Here is a 22,813-nt window from a genome sequence, read left to right as displayed (position 1 = left end):
TTCAGTATTTTATTTGTTCCTGAGTAAATCGGCTGAGTTTATTAAACTCCACCGAAACAATCTGCACATTTAATTAGAATTCAATTAACTATCATCTTGTCTTTATTTTTAGTTAGCACAGACCTTAAACACTTAAAGCTGTAAGCTAATGATAGTTATATAAGAGCAGATGCTGCTGGTGCAATAAGCTGTACTTTTACGTTCAATGGATGATGATCTGATTAGTCGACTAATCGCAAAAATAATCGGTGACTAGTCGACTATCAAAATAATCGTTTGTGGCAGCCCTACAATCAGCACTATAGCTGACTTAACTTTGGATGCTGTTGAATGTCAGTTGTTTTAAGTGGTTCGCTAAAGTATTGGAACTATTTCCTCGTCCCTTGCAATGACATGACAGCATTTTTACATTTTGCCTTTGGCGAATTGGTTGACGAATTCGTTGGTCATCTACCTCGAATACTAAGTACTTCCATACCAGCCTTCTTATTAATGAGCGTGGCAAAGCAATTACAGCAGCTGTACTAGTCACAATCTTCCAAGTGTAGTTTATCCTGTGCTTGTGTGTGTTCCTGTTTTATTTCTTTAGCAAGTGAGGATAAACTAAAACACTTCCTGGCATATTTCATCTCGTTCAGTTCTAGAAGATTCACAGCTTCAGTACAAAGGCCTGCTAGAGTACTTAAGGCAAAAACACAAAAGTACTGTCACATTTTCAGAATTTTGGTATTGAAAGATATCAGCAGTATCTGTTCTGTTGACAACCCCAATCCCAGTTGTATGTCCTGGTCTTCCAGAGTAGTGCTAAATCAAAATAGTGACAGAAAGTAGAGGAAAAGAAAATAGCCTGATGCTCAATCCAGCTGGAATCCAAGCCACAACTTGGCAGCACTTTAAAAATAACACCATTTAAACCTGCTGCAGAGTCAAACCGTTAAATGAGCAGATTGTGCGTGAACAGTGAACCTACCAGCCCAAAAAGAAGCTAAATATGAGTAAGAATCAAGTGGATTCATTTGCCTTTAGGGCTCACTATGTGTGCTACTTTGAGTATAAACATGAATGTCTCCACCAAAAATTTCTTAACATCGTTTCATGGAAAACCACAAATGTTAACCTGCTAACCTCATTAAAACTCAGCCTGTGGCCACCGTTGATGCAGGTGCCACATTTTGTGTCAGTCAATAAAAACAGTTTCCAATACATTTAACTGAAAATAAAAAAGTTACCACATGCTGTCCTTTGAGGAAAAGTCGAGGGATCCTAAAGCAGTCGGCTCCATTCTCAGGGAACCACAACCTTTGAATGCCGGCCCTTTCATTGCTACATTTTTCTTCATCTGCATTGCAATCCCCACAGCTACACTGGCTTACTAATGATACCCCCCTGTGCCTTTGGAGTCAGTGGAGTTCAGGTTGACTTTTACCTTCCTGTGCTACGTTGTGCTGCTCCATTTGTTAGTGTAGGAAATGGCGGATAATTATCTCAGGAGATGTTTTCCCCATCATTACTGTAGCTGTCATCATCATCCTCGTGTGGAGACGGCAAATACATCATTAGGTCACATAAGTTCATTACTCAGCCCAGGATTCACCCACGGACCAGATTTCTCGGGGGAACGAAGTTAGCAGCCACAGTTATAATGTAAATGGGAGGAGTCGGGGAGGAAGTGAGGCTTGTTATCGGATGTTTGTCAGGAATCATTTTCCAAGAGAATGCCTATAATTGAGTGTGGTTGTGAGCACTGGTGCTTGTCATGATGTTATGGTGGTAAAATCAGAGTGAGCAATGTAGCTATTTCTGGTTGGGGGAAAGCCTGCAGCTTTTTCCTTGCTTCTTTACGCTTCCCCTCCCGCAGTCTTTGGCTCTTTTTCTTCGCCCGTCCCTCCGTTTCCCCCGCAGAGAAGCTGTGGGACGTAGATAAGTTCCTAGACAGCCGGAACAACAGGGAGCCAGAGACAGAGTCACTGTGTCGTGTAGTAGCAGCTTACACCACAGTGCACTCAGGTTAATGGAGTATAATGTGACTGATGGAGCAAAACTGGCTCAAGGTGCATTCTTCTACTAATAATGTAGAAAATTATGCTGAATATAAATAAGCAAAAAAAAAACCCAAAAAAAACAAACAGAAAATGTGCTCATGAATCTACTGTTTCTCAACATGTTAGCCGGTTGAAGGCTTCACTAACCGGTGCCTCTGTTTTCTCACCGACAGGTGCAGGCAGATAATCCCCAAACTCGACCCTCCTCCACCTTCCGTAAACCGCAAGAGAGCTAGCAGGACATTGTCTCCAGGGTCAGAGGTCGCAGCTGCGCCTACGCCCGCAGAGGTCACCTCTAACGACGCAGCCCCCAGCCGTAGCAGCAGTATCTCGTTCCCTGACATCACCCCCAGCTCGCTGTCATCCGGTGACTTCCACTCCCTGAGCAACGGCGAGAGCAGCTCCTGCTCCACCAGCGAGGACTCGGGCGTGCGCTCCGAAACCAAGTCCCTGCTGTCGCCCCTGCGTGACGACGACGACCTGTTCGGGGACCGTGGGACATTTTTAACAGCCTCCAGTGGCTGTAACAGTCCCGTGGAGGAGAGGGGGGAAACCGTTCTCTCAGCCGCTGAGTCGTATCCCACTGAAGCCCCCACCCTCACTTCACAGTCGGACACTTGTGGCCACCCGCTGCCCTTCTCCCCGATGAATGATACCTGCCTTCACATCAGCTTTTCTGAGGATGAGCTGCTGGAGAGCAGCCAGGAGGACCCTAACGTCCCTCAGCGGAGCTAGGAGCTATTGATCTCCTGGAAAACTTCCATCATCTTCTGCAATCAGCTTTTAATCTAATATTTACTATCAGACCCTCCTATGTTTGCACTGGGCTCTATTTCAGGGCCTTTAATCGTTCCACCCACTTGTGACACAGTACAGGCACACAGTAGCTGATACCAGTTCCTGGAAAGTACTCTATTGTACAGTTGATTAGCCTGTGGACAGATTTAGTATTTTTTTAATAAAATAATGAGCTAATTTACTTTTTAGTGACTAGAATGTTTAGCAGAATACATGTAGCACCTCTTGCACCGTTAAAGTCAATTTAGCGTAGAATTCAAAGCCAACGAGGGAACACGTTTTATTTTTGCTAGTAGTCGACGTTAAAAGATTATTTTGTATGATGGTTCACTGTGGTACAAACTAAAGATACACGATGACCATGCAAGTGCTTGTGATTTTGATGTTGGGAGAAGCCTCGATTTCTGCAGGAGCACCCGACGGGTAATGGTGGGCGGAAAGAAAAGAACAAGAAAGTCAGTAAAAATGGAAAATGATGTGTTGCGGTCTGCGCACAGCTGTGTAGCGCTGTGCATTATGTTTTTGTACTCTCAGAGGTTAGTGGGTTTTAGAATGTTTTTTTTCTTACTTGCATTTCGTGGGCCTTAAAGCACTGCTGGGAAAATGAGTGGAATGTCTGCAGGTATTCCGTGTATTCAATTGATTTGTTTTGGATGCAATCCTTTAAAACCAAAGGGGATTTTTGAATTAAAAGCATTTTCTTTTTGAGAAACTCGACATGAAGCTAATGACCGTGAAAGTAATGGATTGCGCCCGTCTGAGTGGGGAGTCTGTTACAAGATACTGAATGGGAAGATAATTGGGGAATCAGAGAGGACCTTGGAGAAAGACAGCTTGGCAGATGGATTTTCTCTTCTTTGCTTCTATCTTTGTCAAATCTTGAATACCCAACAAATCTGCTTTCGTTTTCAGGGTGAATTAACCTAAACGGTGGGAACATTGTTGGCATTCAATCGAGAGAAAAGGACCTCGAGTAGTTTAAAGTGAATCAAACTTCACTCTCATCCCAACAGTTTAGTTATAAAAGAAATAATTGTATGAAGTTGAAATGAAAATGCCAAAATGTTCCACCATAGATCAAACCAGATTGAAAAATTCAATAAACTGAGTTACTTTAAATGTCTGACATTTTATAAATGAAATCATAAAATGTTGAAGAAAATGCTAGAGATAATAATCGGAACGACGGACGATGAAAAGCAGTAGCTGTTTAACTTCACGTTTATAAGGTTTCTGTTGCCTTGTTAATGGTGTTGAATAAAGTGCCACCTTCTGCGAGTAGAAGTGAATATAAATGGAGATGAGGGGTAAAGCACACAAGGTCACAGGGGGGGAGTGTAAAGTTGCAGGTGTACAGGCAAAACACAGAAATCAGGCTTTTCCCAACATTACACGTGGCAGGGAGCTTAACAGCAATAACATGTAGATGAAAAAATAATAAAGAGAAACAGCTGAAGAAAAATTTGTTTCTGGTTATTTGTGGATCACTTGAAATGAACTAAAGTCTTAGACCCTTACTTCCTGTTACCTTCTGCACACAGGACACCTAGGGAGAAGAGTGCTATGGAAGGAGGGGGTTCAAAGAAAACCTGTGCTTACTGTACTGCTTACATTTCCTGTCGTTGCACATATTTTAATCTGCTGCCGATGTTTGTTCACACGCCTTTTCATTCAGTGTAATTTCCTGTAACCGCTGTACAGTCAACATCATTTGAACCACAGCCAGAGCTGAAGCTACATTGAGAAGATTACACTGCAAATAGTAACGCAGCGGTGTAAGATATCAGCGCACAGGTGCGGCTCTGAGGAACTACTGTAGCAGCTCACGGCTGGATTCCAATAAAGACTGTGCTGTTGGTTTCGTCTCCTCGCTTTGAATGGAAAGCAGAACAGACAGATCGTCCGCTCTTCTGGCCTGTTTGGCTATGCATTCATTATATCTCATTACAGTCCCATTTGACATTAGGAATTCATGCCTCTCAAATTCTTTACCACACACTTAACATTTTCAAGGCTTGACGACACTTCCTGTCCCTTCCTCCAAGGCGTTGTGCTCCCAAGGTGTCCTTTTGAAGGTGAGCTTTTTCTTCTCTCTAGTCCACGAGTCTGCAAACTTCGCTTCTACAGTGTGCCCTGTCACTTCAGGGTGCAAACATCTGACTGACAGGCTTATTAGCCTTCAGGGCCTCAGTGTAATGCAGCTGTAGCAAAGAAGGCAATGCTGTTATTTCCCTGCGCACCTCTCTAATCTAAGGACTGCAAACACCACCTCTGCTACAGTCTGGAGATAAGAAATTAGCTGTGTAGTGTCCCTGCGTGCCTTCATTCTCACCTTCAACATGGAATTCCCCTGCTGGATAATCAATAATGCAGGATGCTTGTGCAGCTTGTCCCTCCTCTCTCTCCTATTTCTCTCCAGAGAGGTGGTTTCCATCCTGTTCAGTAAGCCCATTCAATACAAGACTGCATCTGATCTGCGATCAATCTAACGTAGCCCATAGAAGCTGGAAGGCAGCCTCACGCCAAAGCCCCAGCTCCTCGGCTTTACATAGCCGTTTAAAGTAGATGTCCCTCGTCCTTTATATGCCCATTAATGCTGCTGAAAAGTCATTAGTCTGTGTACGGACAGGAGCGAGCCGGTCAGTGATAAAAGCTGTGTGTGTGTGTGTGTGTGTGTGTGTGTGTGAGAGATGCTGGTGATCACAGGCACAGGGACCGACTCATTATGCAAAGCCTGCTGCTTTTAACAGCTGCCAGTAGAAACCAAGATAAAGAAACAAATCAGATCTTGTTACCTTTTTTTTAAAGAAATCATCCGAGAATGAGGAAGCCCAACAGTTTAATTCTGACATCAACACAACAGGGTTGTGAAGATAGCAATTCAGCGCATTTTAATTAATCTAATGTTTAAATGTTCAGCTGCATTTAGTATTTACAGGGCAGAAGGCTCAGAAAAGTAAACAGAGAAGATAGAGGGTGTGATAGTGTCATCTCTCTTTAAATGCAAATTTGTAATATCAAAGTCCTTGCTGGATACCATCAGTTTTTCTCGGGTCATAATTATGTAGCAAACACATTAGCAAGAAGTTCAAAGCAGAGGGCAGGATACAAGTTTTCAGGGTAAAACTCTTTTCCTTTTAAATGTTTCAGTGACTCCATTTTTATATACACAGGATGTGAAAAGTGTCTTGCTTCCTCTTTGTTATTGTTATTAATATGTATAGTGAAATCACTAAGCTGGTGCACAAAGAAGGCTGCAGCCACGTGACTTTTCACCTTTCAGACAAAGTGAGGGAAAAAATGTCTGTATTTTAATTGCTTTTTTTTATCTGTTACAAATTTAATTTGGTGTGGTATGAATGACCACAGGAGAGTTCTCTATCAATAGGAAAAGCTGTAAAATATCAACACATTCTCACTCCCTAAGCTTAATATTTTACGCCAGGTGACAAATTGTCAACATTTTATGCTTTTGGGTACCCAACGCGTTCCTAAATGACGACATCAGAAAAAGGAGAACATATAAGAACCGTTTGGACTCAATCTACACATGTTCGGTCATTTTCTTGAAATCGCTTTGGAAAACACTATTTTACGCCATTTAACTGCTGGTTAAGGTTCGGAATAAGGTTATGGTTACGGTTAGGGATAAGGTTAGGTTTAGGGCTGGAACACATGGCTGGAACATCTATTACCGTCATTCCACTGGAATTCAGCCATAACCCGGTGGCTGAAAATATATGGAAATACAGTTAAAAGTCCAAATGTTATGCCCTCCTTTACATTTTCCAAAGTTGTCCAGTGGGCCAGGTTGGAGTATTTGTTAGACTGATTCTGGCCCCCTGGGCCTTATTTTTGACACCAATGGTTTAGATATTGCTCTGTAGTTATTCCTCATAAAAAGCTGAAGTTTAACATACTGATTCAACAAAAAATATTTTTAAAGCATAAACACTAGCTGTGTATTAAATTGCAGAGAAGAGTTGTATGGGAAAGACTTTGGTTGGCTTCACCATCTATACCACAAAGCACATCTAAAAGAAAGTAACTTGATTGATTTCGACACTGGTTGGAGTGTAGCTGTGGCAGGGTAGCGTTTTTAGGTAAACATACTATGGCAATGCAAACCAAACCAGTGTAATATGTACACATCCCTGCGTTTTATCACGTCCTGGTAACATTTGTGATGATTACTTCCAAGGTCGGCTGCAGATGACTTTTGCTCTTATATTTTTGAAGAGATGCTTTCAGGCAGAAGTGATTGTCTCTCCCTTTTAATGTAGCACCGCTCCAGTTTTCTTGGGTCCTTGGATGGGTCCTTCTTTTAGCTTCTTTAGTGAAATACTTTGTGAAATCTACCCTTGTCTTGTTTTTGATGAATGAGTCAAGTTTGAGGTGCCCGTCATTACCAAGTGCAACCGAATCAGGTATCAGACTATGTTCTGTAAACTTTTTTTGATTGTCCGGTTATACTGTTGTTCTATAGTGTCAAATATTTTAAGTGAAACAGGAAATAGGGGCATGGTGTGCTGCTTGTCTTCCACTGCCCTTGTGATCTCTTTTACAGCATTTTTGAAAACACCTGATGCAAATTCTCAGTCCTGCATACAAGTTTATGATTGGTTTTCTGGAGGCTGTTTATATCACAACTTCAGTTCAGTTCAGTTTTATACATAGAGTGCCACTTCACAGAAACATGCTTTCTATTGTATGGTAAGGACACTACAATATTCAAGAGAAATTCAATTGAAATCCACTGTGAACAAGCACTTGGTGGTGCTGGCAGTGGCAGTGGGAAGAAAAAACTCCCTTTTAACAGGAAGAAAGCTTTGGCAGAACCAGACTCAGGGAGGGGAAGCCATCTGTCACTGGTTGCGGGTGGCCTGCTTGCCTGCAGTTTAAATTGCACCAAATCATAGCAGTCCTCTGAAGGCTCTTTATATTGTAAGGTAATGACCCTACAATAATACAGAGAAAACCCCAACAATCAGACAACCTCCCACTGTCCCGTTTGGTGACAGTGGGAAGGAAAACCTCCTTTTTAACAGGAAGAAAACTCAGCTAGAACCAGGATTAGGGAGCAGCAGCCATCTGCTTGGTTTGTTGGTTGGTTGGTTGTGAGGGGAGGAAGATAAGACGAAAGAAGAACAGCAGGAAATGGGCCCCCTAGAAAGTTTTGAGAAGCAGTTAGGAAAGCAGATAACATTGTACCCAAACCTTTATTTTTTTATTATAGTAACTAGCATGTAAGTCTTGGGTTGTGGCAGGGATAATAACAACAGTCTAGGCTGACCTGGAGAAATACTGGGAAAAATGTTAACAGCTAAGAGACAGAAAGGCCAGCAGCTGCCAAAGTAGTGACCCTGGCTCCAGGATGGTTCCGGCTCATGTGATCCAGCCCTAACTTTGACCTTTATCAAAGGTCAAAGTTTCAAGCCTAATCTTAAAAGTAATATGTATGCATTGTATAAGGCAGGGGTGGGGGAACTCCAGGCCTCAAGGGCCTTTGTAACTAAGGGCTGGCTAAATTACCTCCTCAACATATCTTGACATTCTCCAGAGGCCTGGTAATGAACTAATCATTTGATTCAGGTGTGTTGACTCAGGGTGATATCTAAAACCTGGCCCTTGAGGCCTGGAATTCCCCACCCCTGGTATAAGGGTTATATTTTTTAGTAATATATAGGTTACACCAGGACTCCATATCTCTTGCCTGTTGTCCAATAAAATTGTTTGTTTAGAACTAATGTATATTAACTATAAGCTAAAACAGAAATGGTTAAAAAGTAAAAGCCTAAAAAAAACTGCTTTTTTACCCTGGCACTACATACTAGGTCTGATATATTTCTAAGTCAAATTTGCTTTTGTAGAGCCGATCACAGCAAGCAAACAACAGGATGCAGTGAGAGAGCACTGACGCTGAATTTCAAAGAGGATTTGACTTTTGACTGTCCCACAGCATGTGAATAAAGTACCCAGCTGCCCTCAGCCAATGCAGCAGAGATCAGGAGAGGCAAATATGGTGACTCCAAAGTTCCCCCTATACGCTGGAGAGCTGAGGTCACAGTGAGGGAGAGGCTGAGTGCTGAATTTCTTGGCTTTTCCCTAAATAGATATGTAACTGTAATGGATTTAATGATCACGAATAAGTTAAAATATCATGAAATTCAATCCAGACAAGCACAAGAATCATATCTGTGGTCTTGTTTATATCAACATATGTGCTTTCACATAAAGCCCAAACCAGACACATTGGAGCACTCCTCTCTGGTCCTTTGTAGCCAGAGTCTTCTTTCACTATGTCATGGCTTTATTAGGAAGACAGACATTTCAGATATGTAAACAGGCAGACAGATGGAGCTGGGAACAAGAGAAAAAGTGATGGGACTGTGGAGACACACAACAGCTCACTGGAACACAAGTGTCATGAAGCTGTTGGACTGTCCACCTTTTGAAATGTGCGTGTAGATGGTCTTGCATCTTAATGCTGGTAAAACCCTGTTATCTTTTTTTGGGGTTATTTTTACAATGAGAGAGCCATATGCGGGAGTTTAGAAAATGCAGATTTTATTCATTTATTTTTTTGTCTCTTGGTTGTCTGGAGGTGTGTAGCACAGCTTACATTTTCTGTTTGTCATTTCTTTTTATCAGCTTTGAGCACATGAATGTTAAGCGGGCAAAAACTGCTGCTGTGTGCTACTTGAAGAGCCTGTGCAGAATATCAGAGCGAAAGCTTTAGGTGAGCTTTTTGTACAGCTAGACCCTGGAGGCGATAAAATACTCACTAGTTTCAAACCATTTCCTTTAACAGATGTTTTTTCTCCCTCTCTCTTTTTTGGTAATGAGGTCAAGCAGAGGAGTAGTAATACCTATCACATTTGCAGTGTGCTCAGAAAAGATCAGCTATGGTCTGAAAGCCAAGCAGCCCTTGTTATTTGCACTCCTGCAAGCTGATAAAGCCAGGCCCTTTTGCAAAGTTAAATATAAGTTACAATGACCACTACTTGGAAGTGATGTTTGATTTTAAGTTAACAAAGGTTGTCCAAACAAAGGAAGCTAGATGATGAGTGTTCTGCAGGAGCTGTTGCTTGGTTAATCATGAAAACTGCACCTGTAACATGGCAGCAATCCAGTCCACTCAGTTAATCTCACTGTTGGAGAGAGGTTAAATTACTCATACTGTCTCTCTTACTGGAAAATAATACTGTGTTATGTTTTTACAATAAATATCAAGCGGTCAGTTAGTTTTGCTATAGCAGGTACTGGAAACACATCCTGGGCCACCTTAAATTTTCAGATCATCAAACACATTTGAATATTAGATAGAGGTAACTCGAGTAAATACAAAATGCAGTTTTTAAATAGTCACTTATTGTCCAGCAGGTAACAAAAGAACCTAAATAATGCCAGGCCCCACTTGTCTCAGTTAAGGTCAGACTTGGTTATTTAGCAATAAGAAAAAGACTGAACAAAAATGGTGTCTATGGGAGAGTCCTAAGGAGAAAACCACAGCTGACCAAAACAAAACGAAATGTTCTTCTAACACTTGTCAAAAAAAACACACTTTGATGACTCCCAAGACTTTTGACTCTTCTGCGGACGAGACAACAGTTCTACTCTTTGGTTTGAGTCCATTTACATCTGGGGAAACTAACACACCATTAACACAGCATTTCATAAAAAGAGTTTATTTGTGCCGGTAGTACAATGGTCTGGGGTTGATTTGCTGCCTTATGAGCTGAATGTTTTCCCATAATTAATGGAACCATGACTTCTGTTCTCTACCAGAAAACCCTGAGGGAGAATCTCTGGCCATCAGTTCATGCTATTAAGTTCAAGACAATGATCTGAAACACACCAGCAAGTCTGCCTCTGAATGCCTCAACAACCCAAAACAAAGGTTTTGGAGTTGCCTAGTCAAAGTCTAGACTTTGAAGGCATGACCTTAAACAGACTGTTCATGCAGTCCTTCCACTGTGGCTCAATTAAAACAATTTTGCAAATAGGAGTGGGCCAAAATTCCTCCACAGTGATGTGAAGGAATTTTGCCGGTTATCACAAATGCTAAATTGCAGTTCTCGCTGCCAAGTGTGAAACAAATAGTTGTTAGGTTTAGGGGGCAATTACTTTATGACACAGGGCCAGGTAGGTTTGGATATTTTCCCCTTTTAGTAAATTAAAAAATAATTTATCATTTAAAGATTCAACATTTAAAAGCTGTATTTTGTTTAATGATGTGAAACATGTAAGTGTGATAAATATGTAAAAGACTGAGAAATCAGGACAGCACTGTCAGGTCATCGTTATTGTCTATAGCATTATACTGTCTTGATCATTACCAGTATAATCCAAACACTGGTGCGACACATCGACCAAAAAATGTACAGATGAAAACTGCAGAGAATATTTGCACTTCTACTGTGTGACTAACAATAAAAGATATATTTTGTTGAAATCAAAACATGCAGAGGGACTTTCAGGAATACAGTGATTAATGGTTTGCACAGAGAGTAAGGAATATACGTTTACAGCATAATATTATCTCTGGCAGTTTTGCCTGCGGTTTTTCCTGGCTGCTGCAGACGACGGGTAAGAGCCTGACATCTTTTCAGCAAACATCGGGGGGAAGACAAAAGCAGAAACAAAGATTAGGCTACTGCATGTTATGGAAGAATTAAAAACAGGGTCTAAGGTTTGGCACTCGGTGGCCATTGTGAGCTTGTGAAGTTCTGAATGATGCTGTATATTTTTCTGTGCGTGCTTAAAAAGAAGGGATTCAGCACCCATGCACTTACTATACTGTATCACCGAGAGAGGCTGTTAGACTCAAATCATTTTTCGTTTCTGTTTTCATAACTTTTTAAACCTTCACAAGATGAACTTTAGGACTTTAATTAATCCTCTCGGCTCACAGCATAGCAGGAAGAGAAATAACCTGCTTTCACCGGATGATTAAACATTCCACGGCTTTAATTAACAGTGCTCATCTGCAAACTACACGTAGTCTATAAGATCTATATCCTTGGCTTTCCCCATGCTATTATGCACCACAATCAGCACACTTTGAAATTCTACAGGCTTTACAGAGTGAAGATGGCTACTTCCCGCTGCACGCATCATTTCTCATATTTAACCTAATACGTCAACAGCACCCATTTTGACAATTCGTGCTGGGGTGAACTTAGGTGTAGTTACTGACATGAATTATGGTCCCATTTTTATTTAGTAAGTCACAGCCACAGTACAGTGAGTCAATGTGCACAACACCAGCTTCATGGTCCAGTCTAAAATCAAATGGTCCGTGTCCATTTTTCAGCTAGTAGTATTACCTGAATTTCCCTCTGACTCCTAGTGAATTACCACAGTGCTTTTAGTATATGCATCAGTGATTCACCATTCATTCCAGTCTATTTTTAGACTTGGCTATAGCTTTCTAGCCTGCATTTTGTGTTGTGCCTTGTAAATTAGCTGAACCCAGTAAACCTCAGTTTACACCATGCTTTTAGATCCTTATTTTCTGATCTGTGACACAGACGTGTGGAGCTAAGGCTGAAAGCAAGATTATTACCGGTAGTTTAGCATATAGGTCATAAGCTATAGTAAATACATTAATGCAATTTGTTCTATTTAATTCAGTTGAATTTGGTTTATAAATAGCACCAAATCACAACAACAGTCACCTCAGTGTGCTTTATATTGTGAGGTTTAGACTTCAAAATAATACAGAGAAAAGCCCAACATTCAGACAAGCAACAGTGGCAACAGTGGGAATAAGAAACTCCTTTTTAACATTATATAAAAAATGATTGACGTTGTCAACTCTATAATACTGTTCAGTTTCTGTGGGTACAAACCCAATAAATAACAAAGGCCTGTGCATCAGGGGTCCATTCAGTGTACAAGGAGTAACGTAAATCACATTGTTAATAATTTGGCGTGATATTTTCCGTTCTTTAAATCAATAATTAGATTAATTGTCACAGCCACAAAGTCATACCTACACTCAGTGTAGTAAAATGTGGTTTATAGTTCTGCCAATCCACATATATATCATTAGTAAGGACTAAGAGCTATGCTAACCCAATCTCACAGATTAGCTCTCCTAACTCTGGAGAAGCATTAGCTGCAAAAAATATCAGCCTAAATGTGCAAATGCAATCTTGTCGATTTTACGCAACAGAACGCACCAAGTCTTTCGTCCATGTTTATTATTAGTACATTATCATGCACACCCATGGAAGTAAAGTAATCTCCACCCCAATTTCATGATGGCTTCAGCTCAGTTTCACTTCCTCTTTGTAAACTCCAGAGTTCAAAGAATTTTCTCAAGAAGGCTCCTTCTGTCTCTCTGCTGTCTTGTAAATTCTTCCAAGCACTGAAACATTTAATCATCTTCATCATCCATCTTCAAAAGTGTTCACTAGAGGATGTGACCAACGTTCCTATTAAAATGATACTGTACTTATGCAGTGGTACTTAAGATCGCAAGACCCTGAGTTTGTTGTGTTTTAGTATGACTTCATTATTCAGTGTTGTCACTAAGGCTACAAATCTTTAGTGCAGCAGCGTCTGAGAGTAAGGGAGAGAACACCACAAATACCACAGAAAAGTGAGCTCAGAGTGACCTGTGTCTGACCCTGTATGCAGGGCGGTGACTCTTAACTATCAAAACAGTGACTGTTAAAGATGGAAGATATAGCCCATACTGAATGCACTGAATGCATGCTTGTTTAATAAATGCTAAATAAGACCACAGTTTGTTAAATGTGCCGTCATTTAAATATTTTTTTGTTTGGGGGGTCATGTGACTACTTTTGTGTCAGAAACGGTTTATCCTGCACTTATAATCAGAGATGGGTAATCCGATTACTTTTTTCAAGTAACGAGTAAAATAAGGGATTACTATTGCAAAAACGGTAATTAGATTACCGTTACTTTCCCGTAGGAATGCTGCGTTACTGCGTTACTAAAACCGTGATTTTTTTTGCGAGAATGTCTCATGACAGTGACGTAAGCGAGTGCGATGTTCGTGACAACAGCTGTGTGCAGATCAACAGTGGATGAGAGAGTATGAGCGTGCAGCGTTTAAAGCGTGGAAACTCAGAGAAACTCGCGGATTCCTCCACTGACCGCTGCGGCACACCTGCACCAGGGTATACCTCCGCCTACCCGACTCCTGCTTTACAGGTGAAAATAGAGCAACAGGACCGCTGAGTCTTTGACTTTATTTTTTCTGCTGTGTTTTACTTGCATCTATTTGAAAGAGTGAGTGTAAACACAAAAATATATATATATATATTTTATGTGCTGGAATGTGCAGAAAATAGGTTTAAATGTTAAACAAATTTCTTCCAGTCAGAGAATGTTGCATATAATTAAATTTTTGCTTGATGCATAAAGTTAAAAGATTAAAACTGATAAAACAAGTTTTAAAAAGAGACTTTTCCATTTGATTACATTTTGTATGATGGATTATGTAGAAAAAGTTGAATTGGACTGAAAGATCTATCGCTTTATCACCTCTTCAGGTTGTAAATCGTGTTTTTAAAAAGTAACTAAGCAATTAATTACTTTTAAAAAAGTAATCAGTAAAGTAACGGGATTACTTTTTTGGGGAAGTAATCAGTAATTAGTTACTGATTACTTTTTTCAAGTAACTTGACCAACACTGCTTATAATGCACCCAAATCCTTGACCCATGAGTCCATGCACTGAAGGGCTAATGGATGCACTTTCGAACTACGCTATTAGTGAAGCAGACACATTTTTCACCTTTTCACATGTTTTCCTCCTCCTGTTATTTCAGTTAGACTAAATCCATAAAATGACATCATGATGTTTAGTGTCATTTGTTATCACATCATATCCAAATGTCTGTAACATGTACATTTCTTAGAAAGTTTGTCATATATCCACTTATAGTGTCCAGTGGTAAGATATACTATTAAAGCACTGATTTTTCCATTAGCTGCCCCCCTCCACAGCCTTCCTTCTTTTCTTTTTTTCATTGCTTGCCTCAGTGTTGTTAATGTGTTTCAGACTTCTTCTCATGGTTATCAAAACAGTAGAGTACTGAAATGAATTCTAGCCAGCAGACCCTCATTGATTTTCCAGCAGAGAACAATCATTTCATTAAGTTCCACCGTGTTTATCTGTGTGTGTGTGTGTGTGTGTGTGTGTGTGTGTGTGTGTGTGTGTGTGTGTGTGTGTGTGTGTGTGTGTGTGTCCTTGTTCACAATCTGCCATCTGGACAAAAATGCTTAGCTCAGTCTTCATACGCATGGACAGTAGGAGAGAATGACTCACTGTTCGTTGCACAGACAATTGTATGTTGATACAGTGTTTTCAGTTGCACTCACAAGTGTCCCCTCCCTAAAACAGCTGAGGCAGATTGGCACCATGCTCCAAAATGAAGAAGTAACATGTAATCAGTTGTGTCTCCGGACTTCAAAGTGTTGCGATATTTAGCTGGGCGATGCAGAGCTAAGAAAAGTGCATGAACTATGTTTAAATTTTTTTATACTGTATATGTAAATGAATACCAATGGATTACAGTAAAGCGAAATTGAAATGAAGCTTTATGTGTAAATTCAGTAAGGAGGATCTATAATCACTCATCTGCCTGCTCATCACCCGAGTGTTCGGCTGCTTTTCTGTTCTTTACATGACTACCGCTTTCCCACGCTGTTAATCTCAATACTGATATCATTTCTCTAGTCCAATCACCTTCTCGCCCACCTACTTTGCCCACCTATCCAATCAGCCTCTGCTTTGCATGGATTAAACCTGTGCCCACCATTATTCTCCCTTTCAGATTCTCTTTCGTACAACCCACCTCCTCCCCATCTCCACCTCACAGACACCTCAGAGCTCCATTCAGCCCTCGGTCTTCATCTTCACCACCAGCGTCTAGACCAGGGGTGGGCAACTCCAATCAACTCCAGCCCTCGAGGGCAGGTGTCCCTGCAGGTTTCAGATGTGTCCTTGAACCAGCAACACAGCTGATTTAAATGGCTAAATTAGCTCCTCAACATGTCCTGAAGTTCTCAAGAGGCCTGGTAACGAACTAATCATGTGATTCAGGTGTGTTGACCCAAGGTGAGATCTAAAACCTGCAGGACACCGGCTATTGAGGCCTGGAATTGCCCACCCCTGGTCTAGACTCTGGGCGGCTCCTGTCCTAAATCCTATCACACCTGGGATGACCATCTGCCATGATGGGTCATGGGAGTCTAATCGCCAAATATATTCATTTCTTTAACTCAGTAAATCATGTTCAGTTCTTCCAAGTGATCTTATAAATGAGCTATATTTAGTGACATTTAGAAATCGTCACTAGTGTGTTCTCAAATCAGGGACTTTGAAGGAATGCTGGACTGTTTTTTTCCATTTTAGCTAAACAATACCCATCATTTATCATTTAAATCATTTATCTGTCCCATATTACAGACGCTGATTCATTTGGATGGTAAGAAATCAAGAAACCACAAATAATCTTTCAAAAAGAAAGTATGTTGGAAAAGTATTTTAAATGTGAAGCACAGCATTGATTATATATGTCATTGTCCTGAGTCTGTCGACTCAGCGTTTTGTGTTTCTTTATATTATTCTATGTGCTTGTTTATTCTGTTATATCTTTTGCCAAGGTTTACCATTTGTTGGGGTTTTGTTCTATGCCTGCCTGCTCCCACTTCTCTGTGTCTGTGAGTTTCCTGTTTTATTCTGAAGGTCTCTGTCTCATGTGAGTGTGTTCAGTTTGATTTCTCTGATTTCTCCCAAGTGTGTTCCTCTCCTGTCTCTCATCCCTTGATTGCTGCTGTGTGTATTTAAACCCTGTGTTTCCATTGTTCTCTGTTGCATCGTTAATGTCTACTCACCCTCAGTCTACGCTCTATGTTCTGGTCCCTGTTTACCTGCCTGTTAGTTTATATTTTCCCAGTATAGTTAGCCTTCTGTTCAATCTGCAACCTGCAAATAAAGCTGTTTACTTTGAGTTCAACTTTGCCTCACTGAATCCTGCATTTTGGGTCCTTCCTCCCTGCCTGCCTACACACAGCCATGACAATATATGTGTAAACGTGTATTCTTTATTTTTACCTTTTATTTAATATTCTCCTTTATACTAACGTGAGAAACAGTAAGTCAGTTCTCCTGTATGCCTATATAAGTAGTAAATTAACAATTCTTTGAAAAAAGTCATTACAGCAGACTAGTGCTGTCAGCGTTAATCACGTTAAAATGACCTTAACGCCATAACCGCAGTAACGTGGCAAACCTCTGTTAGCGAGTTAACGCGGATCACCCCGTATGAGGGGCTGCGCGGCGCTAACGTATTAACGAGCTAACTGCACTAATGCGTGGACGCCATGCAGCCCTCGCACGGGGCGATCTGCGTTAACTCGCTAACGGAGGTTTGCTGTGTTAATGCGGTTATGGCGTTAACGTCAATTTAACAAGATTAACACTGACAGCTCTACAGCAAACCCACGTTAACAGCAATCAGAGATTAATATAAAAAAAATTTACCGATGGCAAACAACATATGTAATATGCAGAACTAGCATAGCGGTAAATCCACACAGCTAAATTATATGCATGCTAATGCTAATAAAAGCTTTTTCTATACATCTTCATTTTCCAGACAGACACTGACCAAATATCAGAAAATCTGGCATGGCTTTAAAGTGCTGTGTTTTAAATATTGCAGTGTGTGTGTGTGTGTGTGTGTGTGTGTGTGAGAGAGAGAGAGAGAGAGAGAGAGAGTCATAATGTAAGTGACACAGAGCAGCCAGTTAGTTGGTATAAGCTCATTCAGCTGTTTCAGCTCTCTCTAAATCTGTTTTCACACTCAATTTGTCACATGAAGAGGGGAGATGAGATTTGAGGCTGCCTTCACAAGAGGGAATCCTTTTTTAAGGGAACATCAAGCTGGGGGGAAAAAAGACAACCGAAGCTCTCAGCTGTAATTTACTCCAACCTTTTGTGCACTCCTGTAATTCTTCTGATTGTGGTTTTAAATCTGCACAATAAACTGGAATATTTCACCAAAAAGATGTTTTTATTTTATAAACTCAACACTTTCCACCAGTCACACTTAAAAAAAAAAGAAGAAGAAAAAAAAGAGATAACAAAAAAAAATCAATTCCTTCTTTATGGAGATGAATCAGATTATTCACACTGTAGTGACAAATTGATTGGAGCAGTGCTGAAGCAGCATGTGCACCACTCACCGGAGAGACACGGAACGGAAAAGCATCCCGTCTCATTTGCTGCGCTCAATCTCATACTTGTCATGAAGGAAGAATGTGTAGGCAAGGACGCAAACCCACACACACATGAAATACACACATGATGCCATAAACTCAGACCTGAATCAGGGATAAATCTGACTGATTTATGTTTTTAATATATCTCCCTCTCTTGCTTTATAAGCACATACGTTGCAGTCCCATTCGTTTACCATCCTCACATCAAACTGCACAGCAGCAGGTAATTTTGTTATGGTGGTATCTTAAAGCAAATATGAGTCTCCGGTTTGGCATTGCAGCTCCATTTGCCGACCCAGAGGCATCATCAACCCATCAAATAGACAGCTGTGTTTCGTCCATGACCTTGAAGAGTAATTTACCTCCTCATTCATAAAAATTGCCATCCTGTCTCATTCTAACCTCGTTCTAGCTTTTTCTTTTCTCCCACTCCTTCCCCCCCCCCTCTCTATAAGTGCATCTCTAGCACACCTGTTTGCATTTCCCCACCTGGGATTTCTTTGATGGATCGAGCTCTAATTGAAGCCAGCAGATGAAACCTAAATGGCAGAACATGAGGACTTAATCTGTTCAATCTGATCAACTCACAGAGGTATTCCACTCACAGATGCAGCTCAGAAGAGTGCACAGAAGACGAAATACCTCAAGAAATCCTTTAATGTCACGTGAGGGATGTTTGATGTGGACTTTGATACGCAGTGGTGGAATACCAAAGCAAAGCATTCACAGGCAGACCTCATTTTCCTTCTGACATACAGATATCTGATTTACAGGAAAACAACCATATGTGCAATTCTAATAGGATTTTGGAAAATTTCCCAGTTACAGTTATATATATATATAAAAAAAAAACTTCAAGAAGTCCTGTCACATGCTTTCCAAGATCTTTGGGCTGTCCACACTCCCCATATACACAGTCTGTGTTCCAATTCTGGTGAATAAAATTCTGGGGGTTGTTTGTATTTTGCACTAACTAATAAGGTACTAATTAGTGTACTTACACTAAATAACAGGTGTCTGAGTGTGTGATGCTAGCTAGCATGCAGTGCTCTCTTCTAAATAAGGTCTCTCCCGTACACGGTAACAGCCACAAAGCTTTCGTTTAAGGATAGCCAAAACGGTGGTCCATGAAATAATGAGTAACATCAGGATGGCTACATCTATCATTCCTAAGCCACATGACTAATTCTTTCTCATTCTTCCAGATATTAATCACAAATCAGACCGTCAGACATGTTCAACAGTGAAAACTCTGGCACAAAAAAACAGTCATATCTAAGTCTGAGACTGAGTCAGTATCTGCAAACAAGCGTCTCATCTTCATTGTGAATCTCACTGGATCCCTCTCTTCAAGCGTAGGCTCTACATATCAGATACAGACATTAAGACCAGGACATGGTCCCACAGCAGGTAAATTATAGAACGTCTAGATGTAACTTAAATGAAATCCGCACAATTCAACTTTGAAGCAGTTGCTAGCCTTTTCACTGTAGATGCGTGTGTTCTTCATATCACTCGTACCACTCAAAATCTTGGCCATTGTGTAAATAACAGATGCTCGCCACCTCCGCATCACTTGTTTCTAGGACTGAGGCAAAAATAGAAAATTGACATGAAATGAATTTGCAGAAAAGCTCCAAAATAAAAGTCCAGAAGATTAAAAGAAACATATTAAAAACTAAAAAGATGAAATGAATCGCACACTGAACACAGAGAAGGAGAGAGACGGTACCGCAGCTCATTCGACTTAAAGGTTTATCAGCAAGGATAGTAGATAAAAACCCTGTTGTTGGTCTCTGCGTGCCTTTCCTATTGTCTCATCTCTGAGGATACTGTCGCATCTCTCACATCAAAAATGAGCCACAAGAGAACCTTCTCTTATCCTCCTCCTCATCCTCCACTGTATGAATTCAAGAAAGGAAGAGACACCAGTGCCTGCATGTGTGTACACTTGGAAGAGGAACATGTAAGAAAAAGAATAGCTACGTGTGCGACAACTAAGCCTTTTCAGCAACCAAAGCAATGAAAAACAGTGCGCTTTAATCACTTTTTTTGGTGTTTTGCTGTGTTGCCCCTGTGATCAGCAGAGTCATATATATGTAAATGAGTCTACAAATTCATCTTCAGAGAGTGAGAAACAGGAACGAAAGAACAGCTGTAGGATTTTCTGTTAGGGGGCATTCAACCTATGTGTACCTTTGTTTGCAAGCAATGAAAATGCATCACCTAATACTAAAGACGCCAGACACTGGGACGTCAACGTCAGGCACAGTTTTAACTGTCAGCCTGCGATTGTTTGTAATAAGGGAGTGAGCCTGGAGCTGTATCTGGAGCAGCATGAGTGACAGTTTCCACCCAGTCTTTTCCTGTGTGAAGACAGTCAGATGTCCAAGCCCACTTATAGATTATATATTGCATTCAGCTTATATCAGCGTATGCATGCCTATTAATGGTAACTAGAAATATTCATGTTGATAAAAGCTTCAGTTTACTGATGTCGCTTCTAGCTATGACCAGTGGCTGACTCTGTGCTACTCTCAATGTGTCGTGCGTTAAATCATCTCTTATTTGCCTCTATAAATCCACACTCCTGTTACATCCACACCACCTTATGTAGTTGGCCACTATAGAGGCAAAGGGACGGAAACAGATGCTTCAATTTGTTCTGTTAAGTCGAGCAAAGTTTTCATTAACATACATTTCCATTTTTCCATCTATGAAGAGCAGTGTTTTTAAGACATAAGACACAGAATACTAAACGTGGGCGAGTGGGAGGAATAAGAGGCTAAGAATAGAGGTGACAAGGACAAAGAGAAATTTATCAGTGAGAAGTGGGCTGCAGAAATTATTACTACACATTTAAAAGAGGAAAAAATCCATCTGTCCTTCAAGTTTCTTTTCCTTTCAATAATACATCTGTATCTCCGTGTGGAGGCAAGGAAAGCCCTTCAGGTACATCCTCGCTTGAGTGACTGACAGATGTGGTGACTGGGAATCCCTGCAATCACAGATGGCACCTGCCCACCTACCGTCCTCAGGGAAACAGCCGGTTTGCAGTTCCCCTCATGTGTATGCATTTTCAGGTGCGCATCACACAAACAAATATAACAGTGTGCCTCCAGCTGCGTCGCCACATGCAACTGAATGCCGAGAGAAATTGATGTTTCTTATATCCAATAATCCAGACAATGAGCGACATTTAACAGGAAAGATGTGGTTATTGCACGGATGCATTAGACAATCCTAATCCAATATCTGACAGGATGCTGTGACACAGACACATTATGAATAATTGACATCTGTTCCTCCAATCCTCCTAAGGTCACAGAAAGCCACCAAAGGCCAGGGACGCTGAAGAGAAGCAAGTGATTTGCATGAATTTCGTCTTGTATGGCTTGTTGTGTACAGGTGAGAATAATACTTTGATCACGCTATGTAACTGTGCCCTGCGTGCACAGGCAGACTCACACTACACCATCAAAACATCGTAAGTAAAGCTGGCAGACACACGATACAGAGCTGCATGTATTCATTCAATTAGTAATCTATGTTTCCATCAGAGGGACTTCCTCTGCATATACACAGCAGCTCACTTAACATCTGCTGATGAGGCTTTTTCATGTAAAGGGCACGTCCAGTGACTAATGCTTGTAACCCAAAATATCTGCAGCTCGTTACTCTTAACCTTCACTGCTGTCCAGAAAGTACTGCTAATATTATGCTTCATTTATTAACATGATAACTGGCAGTGTTTTAATCCGCACACCTTTCTGCTCTAAATACACTGAATGTGTATTGATCCAACAGCCTTCAGCAAAGGCAACATTTTCAGCTATTCAAGTAACATTTGCTAAAAAGCATAATGGCTGGCTGATTTAGGACATTATGTTTTTACCCAGGACTAAAACCTTGCTCCAGTCGGCTATATCTTTAAGCAGCTAATGCTAAGATTAGCATGTCCACTTACTCGTGATAAAAATGTGATGGAATAATTATCCTGACATTACGATTGCAACTTGGAGCAAAGCATGAAGTACAACTCGAATCACTGTGAATGTCATTTGATAGAAAACTGTCTCAACAATAAGGGACAGTCATAGACTGCATAAAACAGATGACGACATCCACAGTGTCTATCTCTCTTTATCTTTATCTTTTTTTGAGCTAGGAATGACAAATGACATGAGGGTGGAGCGCTAAGTTATAAGCTAATGCTAGCAAACTTGGTAGACAAATAATGCATGGGTGTGTTGGCCAGACACAGACAGGCCTACTTAATTAGTGGCAAAAGCGACTGACAGACATCTGGGAAGTAAGAGAATTGAATTTAAAATGCTCCAAAACAGGGCAATGCTTAAGTCATGTTCATGAGGCTCCGCTTAGTGATTCACATTAGCTGACATAATTGCCTATCACACAGCAAGTGGCCAAACCTCTTAAAAGTCGTTTGAGAAGTGGAGGATAAGTTTAGCTTCAGAAATTGTAAAACTTGAATAAACAAATGACTAAAATAAGACAAAAACAATACCAATAATAATAATTCAGTTATTCAGTGTAAGTTTGTATTTAGGAGAAATAAGAAACCATGAAAAATTAGATTTGTCCATTGTCCTTTGACCATTAAAGTAATGACACTCACCCTCATCTCAATTTCAGATAAGCCTTGAATTAGAATATTTTAAGGAACGTTGAGTAGCACCATCTGCC

General features: G+C 40.7%; 2 protein-coding genes across 2 annotated transcripts in view; one reads left to right on the top strand and one right to left on the bottom strand.

Moving 5' to 3' along the window:
* LOC146666314 (carboxyl-terminal PDZ ligand of neuronal nitric oxide synthase protein) overlaps positions 1-4,573 on the top strand; it is a 57,267-nt gene extending 52,694 nt beyond the window's left edge. The window contains exon 11 of the mRNA XM_085414257.1: positions 2,216-4,573. Within this exon, the coding sequence (XP_085270383.1) occupies positions 2,216-2,777 (562 nt within the window). The 3' untranslated portion in view covers positions 2,778-4,573. The remainder of the gene's footprint in view (positions 1-2,215) is intronic.
* Positions 1-22,813, bottom strand: part of LOC146666312 (uncharacterized) — a 477,181-nt gene that overhangs the window by 398,330 nt on the left and 56,038 nt on the right. The window lies entirely within an intron of this gene.

Source organism: Rhamphochromis longiceps, linkage group LG7 (genome assembly GCF_057381845.1).
Source record: "Rhamphochromis longiceps isolate RC_006_pf linkage group LG7, R_longiceps_female_GT1.1, whole genome shotgun sequence".
In the NCBI taxonomy this organism is placed as follows: domain Eukaryota; kingdom Metazoa; phylum Chordata; class Actinopteri; order Cichliformes; family Cichlidae; genus Rhamphochromis; species Rhamphochromis longiceps.
Note: the sequence above shows the minus strand (reverse complement) of the source record. Positions and strands in the feature narration are given on the sequence as shown.